The sequence below is a fragment of the Salvelinus namaycush genome, chromosome 9 (assembly GCF_016432855.1).
Source record: "Salvelinus namaycush isolate Seneca chromosome 9, SaNama_1.0, whole genome shotgun sequence".
NCBI lineage: Eukaryota > Metazoa > Chordata > Actinopteri > Salmoniformes > Salmonidae > Salvelinus > Salvelinus namaycush.
Genome location: NC_052315.1, coordinates 20,321,304 through 20,346,389, shown reverse-complemented (window position 1 = coordinate 20,346,389; position 25,086 = coordinate 20,321,304). Strand labels below are relative to the sequence as shown.

Below are 25,086 nucleotides of genomic sequence, written 5' to 3'. Positions count from 1 at the left end.
AAATCTGTTCGGGAACATCGATAGTAACATGTTTTCGCAACGAAACATATTTCACTAAACTGTTGACAGCCCCTCTGCACGCTGAAGAAAGGAATACAGGAGAGAGAGGAGGAGATGGAGACGCACGGTGGTGAGATATTCTATATGGCTAAAGGTAATGTGCCACCCAATTAATAATGAACATTTAAAAAAATCCCTATTACTAGGCTTTGCAAAATAAATGTACACATACATGTTATTCAATCATTGCATCCACACTGCTCGCGAGCATCTAAGTGGCCAGGTGCTAAAATAGAAATTAGTTCTATTTGTGATGCTCAACACACTGCAAGTCCTGCCTCTCCGATCTCCTCATTGGTTTTTAGGAGCATATACCCACTTGCCATCTGCTCATTGGTTTTTAGGAGCATATACCCACGTGCCATCTTCTCATTGTTTTTAGGAGAATATACCCATGAATGAAAGATGAGTCCTGAGGTCCACTGAGGTCAACTGAGGTCCAGGCTCTAGTCAGTTGTTGTAATGTACCTAAAGTTGGATGCCAACCGCCATATGAAGTCCAAAATAAGAAGAAGCCTGAAGGAAGGAGGAGCGATTACAAGAAACAAATTCGGTTTACCGTTTTATCTTTGGATTAATTGGCGGAGTAGAGGACCTTCTGCATTTCAGGTAAAATAACAACCCAATGTTTATATCCCAGCACAAATCTAGCTAAATTGCCATAAATGTTTAATGCTTTTCAACCTGTCCCCAAATTAATATAATTGTTTCAGAGTTTGTTTTGATATTTCAACCTGCGTATCCTGATCGCGTCTGGTGTGGGTGGACAAAATCAACTTGGGGTCTGGTCAGCATGTTAGGCTTTGAAACAACATCCGCAATGACCATGTCCTACACTCAGTTTCAACCTGCTGTTGAACTTCTTTTTTCAAAATTGATCAATCACAGTGAGGTGAGTTTTAAAAGCACATACTGTTTTGATAAGTGTTTGATGTGATTTTCAAATTCAGTTGCATTGACATCAGAGTGGTTAGAGGGACAATAGAGCCCCGAATACCAGGCAATTAGCGACCTGGTGATTGTTAGCGAGTTGGGTACTACTAACACATGTCCAGAGTGTGTGCATAAGAGGAGATAACCGTTACTCGGTCAAGTGAAGTTTTACTGCGGTCATGACTCATGACTGCCGGTGTGGCGGTAATACGGTCACCGCAACAGCCTTAGCTGCTGTGCTGAGCTGAGTGGATGTCCTGTCTGTCCTCAACTGGCTGTGTGTGCTGTGTTAGTGGAGGGATGAGGTCGGCCTAAATCTGCACACACACACACACACACACACAGCTGCGTGGTGTTTCGCATTGTGATGAGCGCCGGTCTTTAGGGGTAATGTTTGGAACAGACTGGGGGATAAGTCAGCTCTGGAAAACTCACATTATTCAGCTTTTGATAATGAATTGTGCTCCGTCCTCACTAAATGACATACATTTGATATGACTTCCCTCCATCTCGACGTCAAGTTGAAAACAATGGGCGCCGCATGCAGAGGCCCCCGGTCCACCACATCTAAAGCCCAGGCAGTGGTGACTTTCAGCTGAGTCTCATACAGATCCCCCTGGCTGCCTGGCTTCCTCCTCAAAGCTGTAACATCTACAGGGTTAACTCAGGCCGCTACACTAGGGTATTAAGGTTGGCATGTTATTAAATCCCTTTTTTCCTTTATTATGCTTTGCACCTGCGTTTGAAACGAGGATAAGAGGGCTTTTGTTGTGCGGGACCGGGGCAGGCCCCAGGGGGCCCGTAAGGTAGGACCAGGAGGGGGCCAGGGATGCAGGGGAGAGGGGAGTGTAGAAGGTACTTACACATGGCCCAGCTCGTGAGCGATGGTGAAGGAGGCGCTGAGTCCGTTCTCTTCGCTGATGGAGCAGCTCCGGTACGGGTCACACATGGTCCCCAGCTCCGCCAGCCCTGGAAGGTCACATAGCTGCTTGAACGGACAGAGGAAAAAAATCCTTCCACCGCTCCACCACTAAAGGCGATTAAGCCATCAAACGTCTGTTCTGTAAGAGAGATTAGTACTGCCCTTCATCACCCTCTTCTACTAAACACTACACCATTCTGATCGGTCACTACAGTATATTAGCTGTCAGCTTCTGTTATAAACTCATTACTGTACATTAGATCTCAGTCTCCGAGGGTGTCTCAGGGAGAGTTGGGAAATGTAAAAAAACACATTTACAATTCACACATGCGTATAATACATTGTAAAAATGCAATCACCAACCAAATTATTTATGATTTAGATACTAGCCGATTGTGAAACATTCAAACAGAAATGTTTATCTTAAAGTGAAGCTGTTTGTTTACCCAATGTATCACACTTGTCTTTAGCTCGGCAGATGTCTTCCCTGTGAGAAGACACAAGCACAAACAACATATACCATTATTCATCATCTGTATAAAAGCAGCTGTATGTGTGTTAGGGTAGTAAGATAATGTAGATGGATAAGTAAATACTGTACCTGGTGATCAGGAGTGCAGTGTCATGGTGGGAAGGGTGACTGTCATCCTGGACATTTTGAGTCTGTTGCCAGACACAGAAGTTGTGGAGGGTAGTAGCAGCATTGACATTTATTGAGGGTCCATCCTGTGAGACATGACATAGAGACAGTGGTGAGAATTTGAACAGGTCTTCCTAGATAAAAGATGTTAAAAAAATATAACCAGATGTAAAAAAAATAAATAATAATAATTAACCATGTATCTGTCACAATTTAAAATATTTTCATCTGAGTTAGCTCTCTACCATTACAAGCCCATGTGCTGTGTGCCCTCAGTCCTAGACTAGTCAAATCACACAGTTGTGGTAGTAGCACATAACAGTAATATATTTTTCTCTGAGGAGATTTCACTTGAGGCTTTCCTCTGACAAGGAGTGCAGTGTCCTTCTGAAGGGCTACAGAGAGAGACAAGGTACACGTGTGGCTGACGCCAGCTGTCTCAGAGTACTCACTCACTGCAGCCCCAGTGTCTGTTCTTACCTGTTCATTGTGGATGACAACCAGCTTGACAATCATGATGTTGATGAGGTTTCCTACACTAGGGTCCCTGTAGACCGCAGCAACCTGTAACAAGATGAACACACAGACAAGAAATGCAAACCTCTACTAATCAGGGGTTGGAACCGGTTCAGGGAGCAGAACTGAAAACCAGAAAATAACACAATTATTCGAGGAACAGAATCAGAACCGGAAAAGAAAGTGATCTATACTGTTCCGGAACAGAACAGTTATTTTAAAAGCACGGGAACTGGTTAACAATGTTCTTTTACGTTCTGGGGATTTTTTTCCAGTGCTACAAAAATCACAACAAAGTGCTTATGCAAAGCCCTCACTTGAAACTTATTCCGGCATCTGCCTGCCAGCTGGAAATCTTTGCCAGTGTGTGTGTAGGCTACCTGCCTCTCCCCCTTACTGTTACTGTAGCCTACTGATGACGTTACTTGCGGAATTCAGAAATTAGGGAGAGATGCTTAATTAGAGAAGAATGGATTAACTTTTACAATGCTAGTATACTATAGTTATCACGTTTCACATTGGATTTATTAACTACAAAAAGGTAAAACGTGTTTTTAATTCTAGTGCACCTCTGCACACACAAGCTTGTTAGCTAGCTAACTAGCTAACTAATGTTCGCTCTGGTCCAACGTTAACCAACTCTCGGAATTTCAAAGACATTCAAAGTTACTCCATAGAAGCCACTCCTCAGTAGGTATAATTCTGTGGGCCTAATTCAGATAATGCATGTCATAACAAGATGCCCAGTGCTTCAAGCCAAACTTCCTCCTCCCTCTCTCGCTCTCTCCCCACCCGCAAAATTTCTGTCGCATCTCATGCCCTACACTGCCCTGTCCATAATGACTGGCAGCACAGTGTGTATGTGTTTGTCTTTCATTATGATTAAACCATGCTGTTACGGCAAAATACAATTTGCTCTGAATGACTTTCCTTTACAGATTGGTGCTTACACGCTCCATAGCAAGCTGCTCTATCCGCACTGATTGGTGAAGTAATTTAATGTTGAGCTAAATGTAAAAACAATGTCTATTTCAGAGGTTTAAAAAGGAACAGAAAGGAGCAATATAAACCCATATTTTTCGGGGGTTCGAACCGGTTCAGAACTTTATTTTGCTGGTCGGAACAGTGGAACAGAACAAAAAAAAGAATGGTTCTGTTCAGAACGAAACGTTTGGAAAATTATTTGGTTTCCAACCCCTGCTACTAATGGTACAAAAACAGACAATAGGTCCATTTGAACTAATGCAAATACAAGTATTACTTTGAATGAGAGTAGATCTAGAGACCACATTCTGAAGGCTTGACTGAAATAACAGGACAAGTTGAAGAAAAGAAGGAATGAATGCATATCTTTATTCCTTCAGGGTAAGTTTAATAGACAGTATATTATGATATTATTACATGCAATTACAATTTCTCTAAGGACCCTCTGGTGATGGGGGGGGGGGGGGGGGGGCTTGGCTTGTGTGTATCCCACCACTCCTTGGACAAAAGTTTTTTTGTGCCTTTCTTTTGGTTCAGCCCTATCAGTGTGGGTCACTATCCTCCTGGGGCTATCCTAACAGAGCTCTGACAGGAACTCATTAGCCCTCTATAAACATTTAGCTGGTCAGAGCATAGGGGGCTGCGTGAAGCAGATCCCTCCTCTGATAGACAGACATATAGACAGGCAGACAGACAGACAGACAGACAGGCAGGCAGGCAGGCAGGCAGGCAGAGACAGACAGACAGACAGACAGACAGACAGACAGACAGACAGACAGACAGACAGACAGACAGACAGACAGACAGACAGACAGACAGACAGACAGACAGACAGACAGACAGACAGACAGACAGACAGGGCACCCAGACTATGATGTAGCCTGGTAAATAGATGGACAGACAATCAAGACTCTGATACCCTGGAGGAATGCGTCTATGTGGTCAGTGTAAACACTATGACATCATATCAGAGGGCTAGCAGCCCACCCATTAGCCCCCTGCTCCACTAACAGGCACAACGTGCTGTCACCATGACGATGACGGATCAGTCTTGGCTGATTTCCTTATTCTTGTTTGAAATACAGGGTCTGGTTTCTGTTGGTTTGGCCGGAGAGTGCTAGGTCTTTTGATTGAGAGGCCCTGACAGGTTTTTCTTCGACATCTGTGTGCACGTGTGTGTATGTGGGAAAATAAGTGTGTATACCGTCAAAATATCCTTCCTATTGCCTTTAAAGGGCTGAGGCCCATATGTTTCCAAATAGGTACAGTATTTTACAGTGTTGTATTTTGGTTGAGGTAACACCAGCATATGGTAACGTTAACCAAACTAAAAGCCAATAAGATCGTAAAGAGCTGAGTCAGCCCAGTGAACCCCTTTATGAGTCACATCTCTAACTATGCAGGACAGGTTGCTATCAGAGTAACATTGGAAAGAGAAAACTGGCTATCAGCATTTCTGTCTTGCATGCTTAGGGATCCAACATACTGTCAGTTGCATCGTTTGGCAGGATTCATCAGGTAAAGGCTAACAGGGTGTTGTGTCACATACAATCATAACTGTTGTGTCTCCCAATTTGTTGAATATATATTGTATTACACTGTAATGGTCTGTTTGGATTTTGCTCATTAGTTTTCACCCATGTGGATAGCTTTTTTTATTCAAAGGAGATGCATACAGTATTGTTTAATGTCATACAGTATAGAGGGGAAAACTGTTAACCTTAGATACTGAAAATAGGGTACGGTAGAAAGTCAACTAAACTACCAACCAGATACCAATATTTTTAACCACTTTAACTTATATTAAAGTGAATGACTTTGTATCACAGAAAAGTTACACTTCCTGAAACCATAGTAACAAATCTAGATTCAACAATGTATTTTTCTTTATAATTTTTAAAAACAATATTTTACTTACTACTGACATGATTGTTAGGATGTAGTGCTCGAGGTTGTGTCCGTGGTGGCGCGCCATCTTGACGTCAGCAGTCAGCATCAGTTCCACGTAGCGGGGGTACGAGAGGAACCTCTTCTGCCTGGACGGGGCTCTATGACGGGGGTCTGAGGAGTTGGAGGTGGTGGAGTGGCGGTCTATCTCGTAGCCTGTGTGGTGGATGCCCATTCTGTCTCTCAGGGAATCCAGCTCTTCTACCATACTCCTGTTGCTCTGAAAATTGACAACTGGCCTTTCCGATCCTTCCCCTGTCAGGAAATAGAACGTCATTTAACAGAGTAGCATAATCTGGTTAAAGGTAATATGGTAATAGGAATGGACTTGGACCTGAGTGTAAATAGTGGAACACAATACATTCTTGTAGAAGACAAGAAAACCTCACACCTTTTATGTTACATCTACAAGCATTTCCTGCCGCAGTATGGAACGTCTAGAGCTAAAGAGAAAGGCCTCAGTTTAGCCACATTCCAAAGACCTAACCCCCAAATACTGGACTTTCAAGACAACCTTCCATAAATTACTGTGTCATTCCAAGGTTCTGAAGAACAGTTGTAACAATGACACAGGGTCAGTAACTGAGGTTTTAGGTTAAGAGTTTGAAGGTCAGACAAGCTGCACTCCTGTGCCTCAACTTCAACTTATACAAACACAGAAAACCATCTAATAAGTCTATTATTAACGACAGACTATTCCCACTGCTGCCTCTTCATTTACCAGGGGCTTGCCACAGTGTGTACTCCACATGGGAACATGAATTTAAACCACTTCATTTAAACCATCGCCCGTATATCACAGCAAATGAAAGGGTCACTGAGGGAGGACAAGTTTAACAGAACATTACAGCTGAAATGCAACAGATACCAGATTCCGACTTTCAGGCAAACACAGTTATATTCAGGCCAAAGGAGAAAGCACTTAACAACCTTAAAAGGTAAAAAGAGTACGGAAAGCAGCCATATTCTCTGGCTACACGTAGGCCACTGGCATCACTTCCAATCCTTCCCTCTGTTAGATGGACCTCAGATTAACTGCACGTGTAGCACAGCAGAGCTCAGTCATTGAGAGGTGAGAGATGGATTCCTTTACCATGATGACAGGGATGGGAAAAGAGGGAGGATAAGAGGAACTGAAGGGAGAGAAAGAAAGAGAGAGAGCGAGAAAGTGAATGACAGAGAGAGGGGGGAGAGTATGAGAGAGAAAGTGGATAAGATGAAGATGGGAAAGCACGCTGAAGCCAACTTGTGGAGGTGAAGGAAGGGAGAGGGATAACTATGTGTGTTTATGTTGTCTGTGCAGAAGGTCCTTTCTTTCCTGTGACACTATGCTGCTGAAGCACAACAGCACCAGGGAAGAGGAGCCAGGGTCAGGGCTGTGGGACTGGGGTAGGGAGGCCTCCACTTTCTGCTCAGGCAACCTCCTGGCAGCCCATAAGAGCTGCAGGTGGTCTTACACACTCCAACCCTACCCTACCCCTCACCTGGAATAACGGACTTTAACCATCTCTGTCAAAGAGATCATACTACAAAAGAGAATACTACTACATTATCAAAAAGCATTCAAAAGTAGAGAGATAAAAGAAAGCAAGCCTGACATGCCAGGTCACAGTTGTAAATGAGAACTTGTTCTCAACTGGCCTACCTGGTTAAATAAAGGTGAAAGAAATAAAACATACATAACAAATGCTTCAATGTGTTGGTCCAAGATCAACAATGTATCTGGATGGATTAGGTTTGGATATGGATATGCATGATGAAAAGTACACCATGCATCAGGCTGTCCGGATATGAGCTAATGTATAGCCACATGTGCTGAGATGTCCGACTCTTAACAGAAAGAAGGCTTATAATATTTCTGCTGCCTCACAGCTGAGGAAATATAGATCTCTATGGTCGGACAAACCATCCTATCCGTCCTAACCGTCCTATCAGTAGCTGTTGCTGGGAAGAGAGGGGAAGACTGCAGAAAACTGTGATCCAAGCAGCTGCCGGAATTACCAGTTAACCGTCAATACTAACTCTCTATCATACTGTTTTCCTGCACTTTACTGAGACTGCATCAAAATAAAGTGTATTTTTGTAAAGTGTCTGGAAGGCAGCCATGGCCATAGACAATATACTGCACAACACACATCATTTCCTACCAATTACCAACTTAATTTATTTAATATATTCTCTTTACCTCTGGGAATTATTTCTTACATTATTAGCCCAGAATTGTTTTGGTGTTATTACATACAGCCGGGAAGAACTATTGGATATCAGAGCGGCGGTAACTCACCAGCACTACCAGCATTACGACCAGGAATATGACTTCCCGAAGCGAATCCTTTGTTCGCAACCCCCAGGGCAATTGAACTGATTCTAGAGGCCAACCCAAAACAACGCTGGTGGAGGAGAGGTACTCGGAGTGGATTTCTAGTCTGACTTAGGAGGCGCACACACCCCCCACATCTTCCAAGTACACTGCTCAAAAAAATAAAGGGAACACTTAAACAACACAATGTAACTCCAAGTCAATCACACTTCTGTGAAATCAAACTGTCCACTTAGGAAGCAACACTGATTGACAATAAATTTCACATGCTGTTGTGCAAATGGAATAGACAAAAGGTGGAAATTATAGGCAATTAGCAAGACACCCCCAATAAAGGAATGGTTCTGCAGGTGGTGACCACAGACCACTTCTCAGTTCCTATGCTTCCTGGCTGATGTTTTGGTCACTTTTGAATGCTGGCGGTGCTTTCACTCTAGTGGTAGCATGAGACGGAGTCTACAACCCACACAAGTGGCTCAGGTAGTGCAGTTCATCCAGGATGGCACATCAATGCGAGCTGTGGCAAAAAGGTTTGCTGTGTCTGTCAGCGTAGTGTCCAGAGCATGGAGGCGCTACCAGGAGACAGGCCAGTACATCAGGAGACGTGGAGGAGGCCGTAGGAGGGCAACAACCCAGCAGCAGGACCGCTACCTCCGCCTTTGTGCAAGGAGGTGCACTGCCAGAGCCCTGCAAAATGACCTCCAGCAGGCCACAAATGTGCATGGATTGACTGACATACTGTATGTTATAAATTTGGCGTTGCGTGTTATTTTTAAAGTCTTGGACATTTCATAAGTGGGAAGAGGAAAGAGAAGAGAAAGTTGTAAAGTTTGGTTTTAATCTTACGATAACAGGTAAGACAAAATGTTGCTGGAGAGGGGTTATATTTTTTCCCACTGGAAAGAAAGAAAAATACGATATGTTAAACTGAAAGTGATTCAGGTGTGAGTAAGGAAACATTGTGATAATGTATTCTGATGGTTATTAAATCTTGGTTTGATTGTTTAGTTAACACCAGTGAATTTGAGCAGAAAGTTAATGTAGTCTAACATTGTAATCTGTTTCCATTACGTGGAACAATGTCAGGTCATTAAAGTTGATTGCAGTTTGAGTAGTTTTTATTTTTACAGGGACAGTGCATCATTAATCACAGTTGTGTGTGTCTAAAGGCAGGGTATTCCAGACATGGGAAGCTCTCACACTGAAAGCAGATTGACTAAAGGTACTTTTCCTTAAGGGAACTATACAGTCATTTCTCATGGCAGATCTTGTGGATCTGCTGCCATAAGGTTTGGGTTTTCTGTTCAATAAAAGTACTGAGTGAGAGGGAGCCTGGACATTTAGAATCTTGAATACAAGATAGGTGTCAGTGTATTGCATAAAGCAAGCCTACTCAGGAGCTTATGCTTTCTATAGCTATTGGGTTACCTAACAAGTACTTTGAGAGACGGTTTGCAGAAGACTGAATGGGTATTAATGTTGAAAAGCAAGCTTGGGCCAAACTAGTAAGGTACTATGTTAAGTGGGGGAGTATCATAGATTTTAATCATAGTTTGGTTACCTCTATAGTCAAAACAATTTCATATGTTTTGGGAAATTAGCTAGGTTGAATTTGGTTATTTGAGCTTTTCCCCTGATACATAGACATCTGTCTCAGGGGCATCAGTTGTTTTCTTTGTGAGGAACATGCAGACTGTGTTTTATTTTATTGAGATGCAAACATGAGTCTCTGAGCAATTTTGTAATCTGAACTATTATAGTAGTTTGTTCTTGTGTAGTTTGTTGTTTGGTATTTGCATGAATTTATCACTGTATCATCTGCATACATTGGAACTTCAGACCCTGTACAGACAGAAGGAAGATCATTAATGTACGAGCTGAACAGGATTGACCTTTGGGGAATGCAAACCTTGTGGAAAAAGTTAGTTTTGATTTTTACGCTGATGAGACAGCGCCAACTTTTGAAAGATGTTAGATTTGTTAATAATGAATTTATGGTCATTTGAAATACTGATTTCAAGGTAATTTGTGTAATTGAACAATATAGTTCTTAGCCATATTAACTAAGGCTGCTTTAATTCTATTTTCCGATGACCATATGGGTTAAATCAATTTTCGTTGTGGAGTTTTTCAGTTTAGTGATTTTATTTGGTTAGGTTATTTGAAATGTTGTTTTATCTTTTGTACCAGTAGTAGTTTTGTTTTATACATTACTCTCATACTGAGAGATATGTGTTAAAAAATGGGGGAGGATTCAGTTCTTTGAGGTTTTGGATTGAAGTTTATACACCTTGAGTGATATGTGAAGGAGTGTATTGTATTGTTGTGTTTGTTCTGTTCTATTCCCGAGGGGATATAGGTCTAACTTCCTGATCCTTGGCTCTACGATGGAGTTGACAGTGTGATGGGGAGTATAAGCCAATTTCAAAGAATAGTTTCAATAGAATGTGTGGATATTCTCTTTGAAATATGTTTAGAATTGTATTAAGAATAATTGGTAAGTACCAAGAACGAGAAGTAGAACCTCGCCCAAGAGACCAAACTGAACGATAATTTATAGCTAATGCTATCTGGCTATGGGATACTTCTCTTTCAAGTAAAAGGCCCTTTGTGAAGTTCCTAAGATCTGTGGTTCGTCATGTGAGTTGAGAGGGGTGTATCTTGGCTATAAAAGATACTAAGTATTCTTTTGTAAGGACTCTCAGAGAATTCATTTATAGACACTGAATTGATCTGAGAGTCAAAGGGCTATGTTGAAGCTCATATAATTAAAGATGGACTTTAAAGTATAACTCTGACTTGTGTGTGGTTTGTAAACTCTCATCATTTAGTAATACAGGAAATTACCACAACATAGTGCACATAGAACAACTCTACCTCTTCTTAGACTTGCTTTCAATGAGAATGGAAGATCTATAGCACACATTTCTATGTGAATTTGGTCGGTTTCCTCCAAAAAGTTACATATTTCAGCTTCAACACTATGTATTCTTCCAATAAGACTTTATTACCCACTCACACAAACACAATCGCACACAGGGCGTTTGACCACAATAACCACAAAAAATGTACCTATATATATTATTTTTTGTTTACAATCCAAGAAACATTCAAACAATAGTATATGTTTTTTTACAACAAATGTTTGTTGACATCATTCAAGCATGATGTCAACAAATATGACGTTGTCCTCCTCTTCAGCTGGATTAAAGTCAATTTATTTCATACTCCAATGCACTACGACCTCTTTTCAATCTCGTTCAGATGTATCAATGCCAAAAGCCCAACAATAGGGAACAATGATTTCATTGTTGAGCTAATTAACATTATTTTACAATAACCCACTGGGAGAGAAAGAGCTCTGTCACTTGGGTGCCAATTACGGAGACAGTTTAGTCCGCAGCATTGTATAGCTGTAGTGTACCTTACAGCAAGCATAGATCATGCCTGGGCCAATCAAGGGTCACGTTGGTATGGTCGTTTAACAAACAGTACAACATCCTCTAGACCCACACAGACCTACAATTAAGAGTAATTAAGTGGCTGCTGGCTAGACAGAGAGAATAGGGAACTAATTGTTGCTGTAGAATGAAAGCTTTTAAACATGGCTGCATGACTCTTGACCATTATAAAGAATGATAGCAGCATTCACACACTGTCTTCCCACAGTGGTGTCGGTGTTACTGTCCAGATCCATGTTAAAAGCTGTAGGGTGGCCAGGGGGTTAAGGGTTAGAGTTCAGGTACCAGACTTTCTCAACAGGGAATCACATCCCTCTGCTCTAGAGTTCAACAACAATGATGAAACAGCTAGGTTGTCCTTCAATGTAACCATCTCTACCTCACGCGATAAGAGCAGTGAAAGCTGCCAGACATTCCTTGTTTCTCTCGTGTTGAGGAGACAGAGAAGAGATGATGGTCGGTTAATTTCTGTCTGCTTTTTTCGTTGGGGAGAGTGAGCACCTCTCTGAGATGTACAGTAAAGATGGGCTGCAGAAAACCAAACTGTTATAATACCACGGCACTGAATCAATTACCCCAAAGCATTTGGCACGTACTTTCCCTTCAGTTTTTAATGAGGCCATGAGTGGTCTTAAAATGATTGAAATTGCATTATCCCCCTGTGTCTCAACTGTAAAACTACACTGAACAAAAATATAAACACAACATGCAACCATTTCAAAGATTTTACTGAGTTACAGTTCATATAAGGAAATCAGTCAATTGAAATAAATAAATTAGGCCCTAATCTATGGATTTCACGTGACACGGGAATACAGATATGTATCTGTTGGTCACAGATATGTAAATACATTTTTATTGGCAGGAACTGGAACACGCTGTCGTACACGTCGATCCAGAGCATCCCAAACATGCTCATTGGGTGACATATCTGGTGATTATGCAGGCCATGGAAGAACTGTGACATTTTCAGCTTCCAGGAATTGTGTACAGATCCTTGTGACATGGGGCTGTGCATTATCATGCTGAAACATGAGGTGATGGCAGAGGCCATTGAAGGTGAGCATTTCCCACTTAAGTCGGCTACGACGCCGAACTGCAGTCAGGTCAAGACCCTGGTAAGGATGACAAGCACGCAGATGAGCTTCCCTGAGATTATTTCTGACAGTTTGTGCAGAAATTCTTTGGTTATGCAAACCCACAGCTTCATCAGCTGTCCGGGTGGACGTACTGACAAATTCTTTAAAACGTCATTGGAGGTGGCTTATGGTAGAGAAATTAACATTAAATTATCTGGCTACAGCTCTAGTGGACATTCCTGCAGTCAGCATGCCAATTGCACGCTCCCTCAAAACTTGAGACATCTGTGGCATTGTGTTGTGTGACAAAACTGCATATTTTAAAGTGGCCTTTTATTGTCCCCAGCGCAAGGTGCACCTGTGTAACGATAATGCTGTTTTATTGGCTTCTTGATATGCCACACCTGTCAGGTGGATGCATTATCTTGGCAAAGGAGAACATTTTTGAGAAATAAGCTTTCTGCCATATGGAACATTTCTGGGATTTTTTATTTCAGCTCATGAAACATGGGACCAACACTTTACATGTTGCGTTTATAATTTTGTTCAAAGTACTGTAGATCACAGCAGCAACATCTTGGATTCCAAACTCCATCTACAGTGCCTTCGGAAAGTATTCAGACCCCTTGACTTTTCCCACATTTTGTTACATTACAGCCTTAATGTATCTACATTAATCTAAACACAATACCCCATAATAACAAAGCAAAAACAGGTTTTAGACATTTTTGCTAATTTATCAAATAGAAAAACCTGATATCCCAATACACATAAGTATTCAGACCCTTTACGCATTACTTTGTTGAAGCACCTTTGGCAGCGACTACAGCCTCGAGTCATCTTGTGTATGACGCTACAAGCTTGGCACACCTGTATTTGGGGAGTTTTTCCCCATTCTTCTCTGCAGATCCTCTCAAGCTATGTCAGGTTAGATGCGGACCATTGTTGCACAGCTATTTTCAGGTCTCTCCAGAGATGTTGAATCAGGTTCAAGTCCAGGCTCTGGCTGGGCCACTCAAGGACATTCTGAGACTTGTCTTGAAGCCACTCCTGCGTTGTCTTGGCTGTGTGCTTAGGGTCGTTGTCCTGTTGGAAGTTGAACCTTTACCCCAGTCTGAGGTCCTGAGCGCTCTGGAGCAGGTTTTCATCAACGATCTCTCTGTACTTTGCTCCATTCATCTTTCCCTTGATCCTGACTAGTCTCCCAGTCCCTCCCGCTGAAAAACATCCCCACAGCATGATGCTGCCACCACCACGCTTGGCATTCAGGCCAAAGAGTTCAATCAGACCAGAGCATCTTGTTTCTCATGGTCTGAGAGTCTTAGGTGCCTTATGGCAAACTCTAAGCGGGCTGTCATGTGCATTTTACTAAGGAGTTGCTTCCGTCTGGCCACTCTACCATAAAGGTCTGATTGGTGGAGTGCTGCCGAGATGGTTGTCCTTCTGGAAGGTTCTCCCATCTCCACAGACAAACTCTAGGGCTCTGTCAGAGTGACCATCGGGTTCTTGGTCACCTCCCTGACCAAGACCCTTCTCCCCCGATTGCTCAGTTTGGCCGGACGGCCAGCTCTAGGAAGAGTCTTGGTTGTTCCAAACTTCTTCCATTTAAGACTGATGAAGGGCATGGTGTTCTTGGGGACCTTCAATGTTGCAGAATTTTTTTGGTACCTTTCCCCAGATCTGTGCATCGACACAATCCTATCTTGGAGTTCTACGGACAATTCCTTTGACCTCATGGCTTGGTTTTTGCTGTGACATGCACTGCCAACTCTGGGACATTTTAAAGACAGTTATGTGCCTTTCCAAATCATGTTTAATCAATTGAATTGACCACAGGTGGACTCCAATCAAGTTGTATAAACATCTCGAGGATGATCAATTGAAACAGGATGCATCAGAGCTGAATTTTGAGTCTCATAGCAAAGGGTCTGAATACTTATGTAAATAAGGTATTTCTGTTTTCTATTTGTAAAATTTCTAAAACCCTGTTTTCACTTTGTCATGATGGGGTATTGTGTGTAGATTGCTGAGGATTTTTATTTATTTAATCAACTTTAGAATAAAGCTGTAACGTAACAAAATTAGGAAAAAGTCAAGGTGTCTGAATACTTTCCGAAGGCACTGTATATTCCATTGGTCTCAATTCCTTAAGATCAAATAACCTCCATATACGTTCCATACATAAGAGTAACATAATAATTTCAACAACTTGTTTTGGTGCCTATAAGTATTCAGATGGACATAGGAGCTCCAAGCAATGACACTGCACATCTCTGGCCTGCACATCTCTGGCCTGCACCTGTCCTCCCATCAGGGTCAATGGTGTCCCAGCCTGCCCATGTCCCTCACCTGTCAGCACCACACATCTGACTGATGTCACTATAACAGAACACTGCTGCCCATCTGTTCAGACAGAATACCCAGACAGACAGACAGTAGACCGCTGCATAAAATAGCCGTTGGAATTTGTCACTGGAACTCCGAGACAGAGACAACACACTGGGCTGGGTTCACTGGGGTTGTCCTGTCGCTATTGCCACATGACAACTATTAGACTGCTGTCTGTCTGTCTGTCTATCTTTCTATATCGGTCTGTCTAGTGTGTATAGCTGATCCAACACCCATTCAATCTGTTTTCGTCCAGTCAGTCAGATGACCATGAGGAAGAATGATGAGCTGCCTATGTCACTCTCTCCATAAAGAACATCAGAGCAATGAGTGCTCTATTATTTCTGAAGTGCAGAACTGGAGTTCATACTAACTATAAGTTACTAACATTAGGTTCACAATAACTATTGACTAGGTCGGAGAAGCATCATAGCACTTCATACCTCAATCGATTATAGACAAAGGCACAATTTTCACCAAATGTATCATTAACTATGTCTGATTTCTTTCTTTCCTGAGTGCCCCAGTTACTACACAGTCCAACTTCTCCTGTAAATTCATAGTTGGAGTTGAGTTTGAAAACTATAACGTGGATTGAGGGGCTACTACAGACAGAGACACGGTGTAGAGGGGAGGTAGGCAGAGAGAGCCTGAGAAACGTCCGGGGCCAGTGCCAGGGTTTAGAGCGAGACCGGCACATGCAGCGCAGACCAGGCTAGGCACACAGATGAAGACAGAAACTTGCTCCTCTCCTGTCCTCTTCTCGCTCAGCAATTCCAACTCCTCAGAGAGCTGTCTCTGTCACAGCAGCAGAGACAACAAACACTCACACACACACACACACACACACACACACACACACACACACACACACACACACACACACACACACACACACACACACACACACACACACACACACACACACACACACACACACACACACACACACACAGTCTGTACATGCGCACACACTTCACATGTACACGACACAAACAAAGCAAACATTTTAACACACTCACTCCCCCAGATACACATTTCAGGATGAGTAACAATATGGTGTGTTGGGGACCTAAGCCCTATGGAGCCAGATTACATCCCAAAGCCCCCACAACTTCGTGAGCCAGATCGTAAAGGTGATAGAGGTTGTCTGACCGATAACCATTCATCCATCGCACCATGCATACCTCTACTGAGCCCATTCCCAACACGGCATGAGAGACAAAAACAACTTCAACTGAGATCGTAAACAATTTAAATGGAGTTCTGAACACCACTAGGGAAGAGCCCGTGGTCAGATCCCATCCAATGAGTGACCCCAAACAAAAGGTGACACAAGCCAAAGTTACACACAACACACAATAAGCGCTTCCATTCACATACATGGGCACGCTAAAGAACAGGGAGCGATTGAAGTCGGCTAGTTCAATACCAGAACGCACGGAAGACAGCATGAGAGAGCATTTTCCATTTAAATTAATCCTTTGACAAAAAAAGCTGAAGCTTGCATTTGGACCCACGTCATTTTTACATTGTGGGCCACGCGATGGGTGATTCCCATAGAAATATTTGTGTTTAGAGGTCAGGGGCAAAGGGAAATGCTGCGATGCTTTGTGTCGGGGAGGGATAGCCACAGGCCCACAGCCAACCAACTCTGTGTACTCCAACAGAAGCAACTCGGACCTTCTCTATAATCACACTAATTATTCCATTCACTGCATCCCAGTCCTAGTACCAGGGACCAGTCAGGCCTGCAGTATAGTAAGTACATCATGAGAGAGAAACACACAACTACAACCTCTTATTACCTTCAAAGCTCTCATACATGTCAGCCCTGGAGAGACCTAGTGAGCAGAGTGAGAATAGTCTTCCCCTATCCTGGGCTACCCCCATCCTTCTGACTATCTCCATCTCAGGACAACTGACACAGAGATTCACATGCAAACTTTTGCCCACAGGCAGACAGACAGATAACCCCCAGAATGTTGCATTAAGGGACCGACACAGTCACAGTGTTGTTGTGATTTCAGTCTGACGAGCTCCTTTGGAGAAGCTTTTAAACCTATCCTGGCATAATGAGGAACATTCACCTTTTAAAACTTAAGAACACTCGCCTCTTAATCACCCACTCAACAGCTCCCAACTTCACAGTTATCAAAAACAGTGGCAAAACCACCCAAGATGGCTTAGTGTGCATATCGAGCTGTAGTCCTAGACATGGCTGCTCGGTGCCTAGTGAACAGTAGGGGGGAAGGCGATCTAGGTCATGTTAGTGTCAAGGAAAGTTATCTATCTGAACTTGAATTTACAAAAATATTATGCCTAAATTATATATTCAGTTTGAGAAATAGTAGCTCTTCAACTTGATCTTTGTTGACTTTAACTCAGTGTAAACATACTGTTCCGCTTCTACAGAATCAACACATTTTACCAAGGTGTGCAGAGATAGGACCACACCAACTATGGAAACCATCAGGACCACACCAACTATGGAAACCATCAGGACCACACCAACTATGGAAACCAACAGGACCACACCAACTATGGAAACCATCAGGACCACACCAACTATGGAAACCAACAGGACCACACCAACTATGGAAACCAACAGGACCACACCAACTGAGGAAACCATCAGGACCACACCAACTATGGAAACCAACAGGACTACACCAACTATGGAAACCAACAGGACTACACCAACTATGGAAACCAACAGGACTACACCAACTATGGAAACCAACAGGACTACACCAACTATGGAAACCATCATTACTTCACCAACTATGGAAACCAACAGGACTTCATCAACTATGGAAACCATCATTACTTCACCAACAGGACTATACCAACTATGGAAACCATCATTACTTCACCAACTATGGAAACCAACAGGACCACACCAACTATGGAAACCAACAGGACCACACCAACTATGGAAACCAACAGTACCTCACCAACTATGGAAACCAATAGGACATAACCAACTATGGAAACCAACAGGACAACACCAACTATGGAAACCAACAGTACCTCACCAACTATGGAAACCATCATTACTTTACCAACTATGGAAACCAACAGGACTATACCAACTATGGAAACCAACAGGACAACACCAACTATGGAAACCAACAGGACTACACCAACTATGGAAACCATCATTACTTTACCAACTATGGAAACCAACAGGACTATACCAACTATGGAAACCAACAGGACTTCACCAACTATGGAAACCAACAGGACATAACCAACTATGGAAGCCAACAGGACTACACCAACTATGGAAACCAACAGTACCTCACCAACTATGGAAACCAACAGGACTTCACCAACTATGGAAACCAACAGGACTTCACCAACTATGGAAACCAACAGGACTTCACCAACTATGGAAACCAACAGTACCTCACCAACTATGGAAACCATCATTACTTTACCAACTATGGAAACCAACAGGACTATACCAACTATGGAAACCAACAGGACTACACCAACTATGGAAACCAACAGTACCTCACCAACTATGGAAACCATCATTACTTTACCAACTATGGAAACCAACAGGACTATACCAACTATGGAAACCAACAGGACTTCACCAACTATGGAAACCAACAGGACCTCACCAACTATGGAAACCAACAGGACTTCACCAACTATGGAAACAAACATGAGTACACCAACTATGGAAACACGCAGGACTACACCAACTATGGAAACCAACATGAGTACACCAACTATGGAAACACGCAGGACTACACCAACTATGGAAACCAACATTACTTCACCAACTATGGAAACCAACAGGACTACACCAACTATGGAAACCAACATTACTTCACCAACTATGGAAACCAACATTACTTCACCAACTATGGAAACCAACATGAGTACACCAACTATGGAAACACGCAGGACTACACCAACTATGGAAACCAACATGAGTACACCAACTATGGAAACACACAGGACTACACCAACTATGGAAACCAACATTACTTCACCAACTATGGAAACAAACATGAGTACACCAACTATGGAAACACGCAGGACTACACCAACTATGGAAACCAACATTACTTCACCAACTATGGAAACCAACATGAGTACACCAACTATGGAAACCAACAGGACTACACCAACTATGGAAACAAACAGGACAACACCAACTATGGAAACCAACAGGACTACACCAACTATGGAAACAAACAGGACAACACCAACTATGGAAACCAACATTACTTCACCAACTATGGAAACCAACAGGACTACACCAACTATGGAAACCAACAGGACTACACCAACTATGGAAACCAACAGGACTACACCAACTATGGAAACAAACAGGACCACACCAACTATGGAAACAAACAGGACAACACCAACTATGGAAACCAACAGGACTACACCAACTATGGAAACCAACAGGACTACACCAACTATGGAAACCAACAGGACTACACCAACTGCGGAAACCAATATTACTTCACCAACTATGGAAACCAACAGGACTACACCAACTATGGAAACCAACAGGACTACACCAACTATGGAAACCAACACGACAACACCAACTATGGAAACCAACAGGACTACACCAACTATGGAAACCAACAGGACTACACCAACTATGGAAACCAACAGGACTTCACCAACTATGGAAACAAACATGAGTACACCAACTATGGAAACACGCAGGACTACACCAACTATGGAAACCAACATGAGTACACCAACTATGGAAACACGCAGGACTACACCAACTATGGAAACCAACATTACTTCACCAACTATGGAAACCAACAGGACTAAACCAACTATGGAAACCAACATTACTTCACCAACTATGGAAACCAACATTACTTCACCAACTATGGAAACCAACATGAGTACACCAACTATGGAAACACGCAGGACTACACCAACTTCTTAAACAACTGAAAGTAAACACTTGCAGTATACCATGATAGGCCTATAGTTTTCTTCTACAGCATTCCTGAACTTTCACGTGAGTCCCAAATGCAGCAACAATAGACAACACAGGCCTATCTGAATGTAAACCTTATCTTTTCGCTGATACACATTTTGTTTGTGTTCTGGAAGACCGCTTGACAAAACAGACAAAACCTTTAATCTTTGTCTGTTTTCAAAAATATGTGTCTCCCTGAAGAGCATAGCAGGAAAGGCAGGGGAAGAAAAAAACGACTGACTGAATGACTGAATGTATAGAGTGAAGAACGGCTGGCAGGATGGTTCATTATGAAGCGCCTGGCATTTCCATGTGTGTTCTGTTCTGACCAACCGGGATAGTTGGCAGGTTTTGATCCTCCTTGCATCTCTCCAACCCACCAAAGCCTCAAAAACCTTCAGCCCCCTCAGTAATCAAACTCCGACTAGCAACTTTGATTTAAGACAAGCCTCCTCTTTCACATATACATAAAGTGTGGAGAGAGAGGACCATGAGATCATTGACCCTCACAAAGAGTGCTTTTATACCTCCTCAGAAAGAGGAATAGAGGGATAGCAATAAAGGAATCTGCCCTCTAGTAGCAACAGGTTCTCTTTTCTTTCACTACTGTACAGGTGCGGACTAGGTCCAGAAATCGGCCGTCATTTCCAACACACAGGCCCATTTTTTACCTTGAGGCCCTCCACTTAAGGCCCCCACAAGTTTACTCTTGGTTTTGTAGCGCAATATCTTAATCACATCTATCTGCTTGTGCATTTAAAAGGAGCTATACCTACTTCATATTGTATACCCAGAGATTTTCCCACATACAGCTGCACTCTGCCTGGTGGTCCTGACTGTGTTGCTCAATGCAATTTGCTCTCAGCAATTACGCTGCAGTAAAGAGCTACATGTTTATGCAGCCTGTGATGGGATGGAGGGGGAGGGACGAGAAATAGAGAGAACATTTGTGAGGAGAGAGCCAGAGACGGAGAAAAATAGGGAGAGAGAGGGGGGGTGGAGTGCACCTAATTTATTAGGACCAGTTGTCCATTAAAACTTCTCTAGGATAGGGGGCAGCATTTTCACTTTTGGATAAATAGCGTGCCCAATTTCAACTTCCTTCTACTCATCCCCAGAATATAAGATATGCATATTTGGATAGAAAACACTCTGAAGTTTCTAAAACTGTTTGAATCATGTCTGTGAGTATCACAGAACTTATGTAGCAGGCAAAACCCCGAGGACTAACCATTCTGATTTATTTTTTTTGAGGTCACCGTCTGTTCAATGAGTTTTCATTGGGATACTAGATTTCTAATCAACCTGTTTGCAGTTCCTACCGCTTCCACTGGATGTCACCAGTCTTTGGAAATAGGTTGAGGTTATTCCTTTGTGCAATGAAGAAGAACGGCCATCTGGAATCAGTGTAACGTTATGTGTACTGTTTGAGAGTTGCGCAAGACTAGAAAAGTATCGTTAGTTATTTGTCCTCCTGTATTGAAAACAGATAGACCCGTCTTCAATTTGATCGATTATTAACGTTTACAAATACCTTCAGTTGTATTACAAAAGTAGTTTGAAATGTTTTGGCAAAGTTTAGAGGTAATTTTTGAGATATTTTGTAGTGACGTTGCGCAAATTGGAAGCTGTTTTTTTCTGGATCAAACGCGCCAAATAAATGGAAATTTTGGACATATATGGACGGAATTAATCGAACAAAAGGACCATTTGTGATGTTTATGGGACATATTGGAGTGCCAACAAAAGAAATTTGTCAAAGGTAAGGCATGATTTATATTTTATTTCTGCGTTTTGTGTTGCGCCTGCAGGGTTGAAATATGCTACACTCTCTTTGTTTACTGTTGTGCTATCATCAGATAATAGCATCTTATGCTTTCGCCGAAAAGCCTTTTTGAAATCTGACATGTTGGCTGGATTCACAACGAGTGTAGCTTTAATTTGGTATCTTATATGTGTGATTTAATGAAAGTTTGATTTTATATCATTTTTTTGAATTTGGCGCTCTACATTTTCCCTGGCTTATTGGCCAAGTGGGACGCAAGCGTCCCGCCTATCCCAGAGAGGTTAACTATATAAGAATGCCAGCCCCAATTTACAGGCAGCGAATAGATTGCTCTTCGACATCATCAAATCCAATGATCATCTAGCAAAGGAAGACAGTACAGGTGTATCAAAGCCGGGACCGAGAGATTGAAAAAGCTTCAATCTCCAGGCCATCAGACTATTGAACAGTCATCACTAGCCGGCCACTGCCTGGTACTCTGCCGGCACCTTAGACACTGTCACTAGCCGGATATCGCCTGGTACTCTGCCCTGCACCTTAGAGACTGCTGACCTATGTACATAGTCATTGAACATTGGTCACTTAACAATGTTAACATACTGTTTTACCCACTTCATGTGTACACTATATATATAAAATCATACGGACACCACTTCAAATTAGTGGATTTGGCTATTTCAGTCACACCCGTCGCTGACAGGTGTAGAAAATCAAGCACACAGCCATGCAATCTCCATAGACAAACATTGGCAGGAGAATGGCCTTACTGAAGAGCTCAGTGACTTTCAACGTGGCACCGTCATAGGATGCCACCTGTTTGTCTGTTTGTCAAATATCTGCGCAGGTAAAGCTGTAAGTGCTATTACTGTGAAGTGGAAACATCTAGGAGCAACAACGGCTCAGTCGCAAAGTGGTAGGCCACACAAGCTGACAGAATGCGACCACCGAGTGCTGAAGTGTGTAGCGCATAAATATCGCCTCTTCTCGGTTGCAACACTCACTACCGAGTTCCAAACTGCCTCTGGAAGCAACGTCAGCAGAAGAACTGTTGGTCGGGAGGTTCATGAAATGGGTTTCCATGGCCGAGCAGCCGCACAAAAGCCTAAGATCACCATGCGCAATGCCAAGTGTCGGCTGGAGTGGTGTAAAGCTAGCCGCCATGCCTTTGGACTCTGGAGCAGTGGAAATGGGTTCTCTGGAATGACGAATGACGCTTCACCATCTGGCAGTCCGACAGACGAATCTGGGTTTGGTGGATGCCAGGAGAACGCTACCTGCCCCAATGCATAGTGCCAACTGTAATGTTTGGTGGAGGAGGAATAATGGTCTGGGGCTGTTTTTCATGGTTCAGGCTAGGCACCTTAGTTCCATGGAAGGGAAATCTTAACTCTGCAGCATACAATAACATTCTAGACGATTCTGTGATTCCAACTTTGTGGCAACAGTTTGGGGAAGGCCCTTTCCTGTTTCAGCATGACAATGGACCCATGCACAAAGCGAGGTCCATACCATATAAGGTCCATATAAGGTCCAAATGGTTTGTCGAGATTGGTGTGGAAGAACTTGACTGGCCTGCACAGAGCCCTGACCTCAACCCCATCCAACACCTTTGGGATGAATTAGAACACCGACTGCAAGCCAGGCCTAATCGCCCAACATCAGTGCCCTACCTCACTAATGCTCTCATGGCTGAATGGAGGCAAGTCCCCGCAGCAATGTTCTAACATCTATTGGAAAGCCTTTCCAGAAGAGTGGAGGCTGTTATAGCAGCAAAGGGGAGACAAACTCCATATTAATGCCCATGATTTTGGAATGAGATGTTCGACAAGCAGGTGTCCACATACTTTTGGTCATGTAGTGTATATACTGTATTCTAATCATGGCTCATCCTATATAACTACTCCTGTACACACCTTTTCTATTAATATACTGTCCATACTGTATATACACACCATTTATATATATATATATATATATATATATATATATATATATAGATATATATATATATATACACATTTATATTCTGAACTCTGTCATTGCTCGTTCTGATATTTCTGATATTTTCTAGCCTTTTGGATTAAGTGTGTATTGTTATTGTATTGCTAGATATTACTGCACTGTTGGAGATGGACGTATATATCTTTTTTGGGGGGGTAATTTTTATACCTTTTTCTCCCCAATTTCGTGATCTCCAATTGGTAGTTCAGCTGGCGACCAAAGTCAGCGTGCATGCGCCCGGCCGCCACAAGGACTCGCTAGAGCGTGATGGGACAAGGACATCCCAGCCGGCCAAACCCTCCCCTAACCCGGACAATGCTGAGCCAATTGTGCACCAGCTCGTGGGTCCGGGATCGAACCCGGATCTGTAGTGACGCCTCTAGCACTGTGATGCACTGTCTTAGACCGCTGCGCCTCAGAAACAAAAGCATTTCGCTGCACCTGCGATAACATCTACAAATCTGTGTAAGCGACCAATAAACTTTGATTTGATACCTTTGCTGTGCTTTGAGAGCAGCCAACCAACACAGTGTTTACTCCTGACCTGATAGTAGCAGTCAGTGTGTGCACTGCACACATTCCCATAAAAAGAAATGAGGCCTACTAGCAGCCAGCCAGGCAGGCAGGCAGGCCTACTGTGGCCTTCAAAGAGAGGCATTTATCAGTGAATCTGGAGAGGAGCCTATCAGATAAGGGTGTGGAACCACAGCCCAGGACACCTCACAGTGCTCCTGTCCTAACCCGGCCCTGTGTCGTCTCTGTCCTTTAATCCTGCCTCATTGTGTGTCTGCTCTGCTGCCCTTTGATGAGGCATTCTGCAGGTGTCTTCTCTTTCTCCTGCTATATATCTATGTTATAACAAGACCCCATTGACGTATTAAAAAGTGAGGAGGAAGAATGTGTTTGCTTGGGTACTTTGAATAGAAAAACCTACTGTATCTAATCTGTGAGGTTCGAAAGATATTACATGGAGACTGGGTGGATAGACCCACAACTTGTGTGAGCTGCTACACCTTCATGTCAAACCAAGGCCTTTCAAGAGGCTCCCGCCTCCCACCCACTGTCTGACAGTGT

General features: G+C 42.9%; 1 protein-coding gene across 1 annotated transcript in view; it reads right to left on the bottom strand.

Annotated features, from left to right (window-relative positions):
• LOC120053189 (A disintegrin and metalloproteinase with thrombospondin motifs 20-like) overlaps positions 1-25,086 on the bottom strand; it is a 147,730-nt gene that overhangs the window by 108,611 nt on the left and 14,033 nt on the right. The window contains exons 4-8 of the mRNA XM_039000350.1: positions 5,974-6,257; positions 3,036-3,119; positions 2,517-2,641; positions 2,362-2,402; positions 1,857-1,962 (exon numbers count right to left, since the gene is read on the bottom strand). Of these exons, the coding sequence (XP_038856278.1) occupies positions 1,857-1,962; positions 2,362-2,402; positions 2,517-2,641; positions 3,036-3,119; positions 5,974-6,257 (640 nt within the window). The remainder of the gene's footprint in view (positions 1-1,856; positions 1,963-2,361; positions 2,403-2,516; positions 2,642-3,035; positions 3,120-5,973; positions 6,258-25,086) is intronic.